Below are 4,863 nucleotides of genomic sequence, written 5' to 3' on the forward strand. Positions count from 1 at the left end.
TCTAGCTTCAATTGACTCATGATTTCAACTATGAAAATACTAAATTCTCCACAAAACCCCTTCTGAAAATAGTTTTGTTGATCACGTATTCATCAGTAAAATAAGATCTAAACATCGAACACAATTTATCATCGTTTTGTCAACTATTGAGATAACTACTTTTGTCATCCAACATTTTAGGTAGATTGAATCACTATTCGAGGGTCAGACATATTGACTTGAGTTACAAATTAAGATGAAAATTCAGTCGTATCATTTCATTTATGAAATTTCTTTCTTTTTAATTACAACTTTTCTTTATAAGATGGTGGTTGCAGGTGGTCAACAAGAAACTCTGGACCCGGGTTTCGTGCTACTTGGCATTCGTCAGCAAGGTGTACCTGTAATCTTGAGGGAACTGGTGCTCCCTAACGGATTCGATTCCGTGTCATCCAGCTTCACAGTCAGAGACGTCACCACTGAGCTATTCGGGCCATGACTGACCTCCTGTAGGACTGAGATGTAATCACAATCGAATGATCACTGGGTGGTGATCAATGTCATGCGTGTCAGTTCCTTCTTGACTAAACACCACTTAGAAATTTTAAAGAATGCTTTTAAGTTTTCAGTGATATTATAACTCATACCATTGAATGTAAAGACGTATATTTTAAATAGTTCCAAATAATCAAAATTTCTTGGATTCACGATTTTTCTAATCACCAATATTTATTTTTAAAAACTTAGGTCCAACAATTTTATGTAACCGATTTTCAAATAATAGGTAAGTATAGAGTTCACAACACTTAGTTCATACAGTTTAGTACCATTCAATTAGACGGTTTGCGATCTCAGTGTCATCATCATCATCATCATCATCATCATCATCATCATCATCATCATCATCATCATCATCATCATCATCATCATCATCATCATCATCATCATCATCATCATCATCATCATCATCATCATCATCATCATCATCATCATCATCATCATCATCTTCATTTTTAATCGCATATTAAGGAGATTTCATGTCTACAATTTTATGAAGTTGTTGAACAGATCAAGTTTTAACTTTACGACATCAAGAAGGAATTATTCATCGACTGATATGTTGCGTTAATTTCAACCTTTAAATTATTTTATGTTGATCACTTGGTAACAAATCCATTGTCATATTTTTGCCATTGAATATATATTTTGAACACACATGGCAGCGTTAATTTCCTGATATATATATATATATATCGCAGTTTATCAGTATCGCCCTCAAATTCCCTGGCATGCTCGAGGGTGGGGAGAGTACTCATTCCTGTCGAAATGTTCTCACATGGACACACGTATACAACTACAACCAGAAAAGTCCCACTCACTGTCTTCTCTTGGCGGTGGTGTTGTTTACGAAGTCGATGGGACGGAAAGAGAATATCCGGCGCTTTAACTAGGTTGAAGGGTACGGAGGTTTCACCTAGAGAAGTTAGAGAACCCTGATTTCAAACCGATGAAGCACATGGGCTCCAGTATCCTGAGGGCACAAATAGCGTATGAACCAATCGTTAGTCATCGAATACCATAGGATTAACGTTGTTCCACTAGTTTGTACACTAGACCTCTAGGTCATAAGTTCGGAGAGTGCCTCCCCCACCTTAAGAAAGTCACTTGCTTCAGTTTGAATAGTCGAGCAGTATTCAATCCTTTACACAAATCGAATGACGAAGTATCGAGCATATACATTTGGTACCTTCTTATACCAACGTTTATAATGTTTAAATAAATTAATATAAATAAATTGACTCACGTTTTCCATTTAAAAGTAAATTTATTAAACAGATAATACACCAACTATAAGTTATATCCATTTGTATATCAAATTGTATATAATCTACATAGTACATTATTCATTTATATTATATGACACTATTGCATAATACAAATGCACAATTATGTAATTTATGTGTGTGTGTGTGTAGTTTATGTGATTGTTACGTAATACTATCTAAATTATGTGAATGAAACAATGATTAGTCAATTTAATTGGAGGCAGAAACAATTAAGGAAACTGAATACTGATCAATTGGAATAATTACCGTAGGTGTTTTAAATGTAGATTATTTTTTTTTCTAAATGTGTGAATTTTGTCACAAAATTCATTTTATAATAGTTAGTGTTAAATATTATCAGAAGGGGGGGGTATGGAAATAGGCGGCTCGGTGGTTTAGAGGTTGAGCACTCGCGTGAGAGATTGATAGGTCCTGGGTTCGAATCTCGCCAGGCGGGATGGTGGATACACAATGCTTCAATCGATTCATGAATTCAACTATATAAAATTACTAGAATCTCCACCGAACCCCCTTCTAATAATGATCATATGCTCACTAGTGACTGACTTCAAGTGATATTTCCTGAAGTTCTAGTGAGAAACAGTGACTAGTGGAGTTCAACCAGGTCTGTTGTGAGATATCAACTCACTGAAGACATTGGTGAATGGTTGCTCAACTTCGTGGATTGGTTGAAGTTAGACATAACACCGTTCGGTGCCGGATGGCTCAGTAGTTTAGAGGTTGATCACTCGCGCGCGAGACTGATAGGTTATGGGTTCGAATCTCGCCAGGCGAGATCGTGGATCCACACTGCTGAGGAGTTCCACAATAAGACGAAATGGCCGTTCAGTGCTTCCAGGTTTGCCATGGTGATTTGGCTTCAATTGACTCATGAATTCAACTATAAAATTGTTAAATATATATTGGCATATTTATTAGTATTGTTGAGTTTAGCATTGGATATCATGATTAGATCAATGTTAGATCATCATTGAAAATCTGTGATCACTGGAAGGCTGTTTCATGTAGTATGGGATTCCTCAACAATCTGCATCCTTGATCGTTCACGTGGAGTACCATACTAGGACGGAACAGTCATCCAATGCTTCTAGGTTTTCAATAGTGTTCTAATATCGATCCATTCATGATATTAATTTAAATAGACATATTTATTTGTTTTGTTTAAAGTTCGTTTTTCTTTAACCAGTTTTTCTTTTTTCCTCTAAAAATTTCAAAAGTTTTGAAAAATAAAGATGGATAGTGGCTAGCAGTGGAATCCAGGAAGCGCTTTACGTCCCATTTGGGACTCGTTAGCTGGATGTACCTGTGCTTGTGAATTAAGGCTATATCAAGATAATACGCAAAGTATGCAAATATGCCAATAAGAGACTGATCAATTGCATTCCTAAACATCAATGAGAAGATTCAACCAAACAACTGTTCAATGATCAAGTGCTAGTTGTGTTATATTCGAAGAAGATGAAATTATGTGTAACTTCTAGGAACCATTTATAGACTGTTATTATATATGTATATATTCTTATTGTCTAACAGTTCAGTAACTAGATTCTAAATGCTTATATTCCTTTTATCATAAGCTTTCATTTGATCCATGATATGCTCGATGCTATTACGAGTTCACCTTACTCGGTAAACGGAACGAATGTCAAAGACACGGTGACACGATAGGCTATTCTAATCCATTGTCCCAGGCCCTGCTAACTAGATCAAGAATTGTTGATGAGGAATAGAGAATGTATTCTACAAGCACCCAGAAAACACGAGGTCACTAAGCACACAAATCAAGCTTATTTATACAATGATAGAAACGCCATTGGGAGAGCCACAAAATAGCATACTAAAAAAATCCGTCAATCAATGACAGTCAAGGATTTCCAAGTAGGAAATTTAAGCTGTAGGTTAACTAAGCGTCTGTTGGAGCGAAAACATAAAATTCAAACTTTTAGAATAAAATAACAAAATTAGGATCTTTTCCAAGTGAGTTCTGGGGACCTAACGTCCTCAACAATCTACTGACTACTATAATACGATTTACTGTACTTAAGTTATGTTCAATTTATTAATTACAGTCTCTCACGTTCATAGCCACTTTTTAGCTTGATCTTGTACAAATGTTATTTCCTATTCAATACTGTGATGTGATTTGGTTTGTTTGTACATAAACCAAATATGTCTGAAATATATGATTCATATTGTGGAAGCTAATATTTGTGTTCTGGAATGAGCAGACTCGGTTAGGCGATAAGCTGCAATCTCATAGGATCAATAAGAACTCAGAGTTCAATCTAGTCTGCTCGTACTGGTTTATGCGTTCTTGGTTTGGTATAGTATCAAAGTCATATAAGTCGGTGTCATAATTAACGATCTTATCATTTGATAATTATTAGGGGACAAAAGTCATAACAGATTGCAAATAGATTCTAGGTACTGAAAAGCTCATTAGGCAATAAAGACCTGGTTAAGAAAACTCAACTAACTAACAAAGACGATGTATTTCAAATAAAAATTAAACCAAGAGAGTGTCATTAGTGTAACATAATACGTAAACAAAGTATTTACAGCTATCGACAGAGAACTATAACTCTAAACAAACTTTCGAAGAATATAGGGAAAAATCAGACTTCAGTTTTTTTCATTGTTTACATAAAACTTCTCTTCATGGATGCTGGATGAAGGTATTAATGATAGTCGTATAAAGAATTGTTTGCAGATCCTGAAAATGCAATTGACATTGAAACCAATATTGAAATGTTTCATTACTTAGATGTATTTTGACTGAAGTACAAGGGTATAACACAATAGAATAACATCAATCCACTTATTTTGTGGTCTTTCTTCAGTCAGTTACAATGAAGAAACAATAATAATTATAAGCAAAGATGGATAACGGCTAGCAGTGGAATCCAAGACTCGCGATTCGTCTTATTTTGGACTCGTCAGCTGGATGTACCTGCATCTCAGGGTCGATGTTCGCTGTGGGACTCGAACCTAGTACCGTTCGCTTCAAACGCCATCGCATTATCCATTCACCTACTGA

The 4,863-nt window shown here is 35.4% G+C and overlaps 1 protein-coding gene across 1 annotated transcript in view; it reads right to left on the reverse strand.

Moving 5' to 3' along the window:
* Smp_127990 (MEG-13) overlaps positions 1–1,880 on the reverse strand; it is a gene marked incomplete at both ends in the record, with an annotated part of 32,153 nt that extends 30,273 nt beyond the window's left edge. The window contains one exon of the mRNA XM_018798395.1: positions 1,784–1,880. Coding sequence (XP_018653341.1) covers positions 1,784–1,880 — 97 coding nt within the window. The remainder of the gene's footprint in view (positions 1–1,783) is intronic.
* Positions 1,881–4,863: the final 2,983 nt, after the last annotated feature.

Source organism: Schistosoma mansoni, chromosome 6 (assembly GCF_000237925.1).
Source record: "Schistosoma mansoni strain Puerto Rico chromosome 6, complete genome".
Lineage (NCBI taxonomy): Eukaryota > Metazoa > Platyhelminthes > Trematoda > Strigeidida > Schistosomatidae > Schistosoma > Schistosoma mansoni.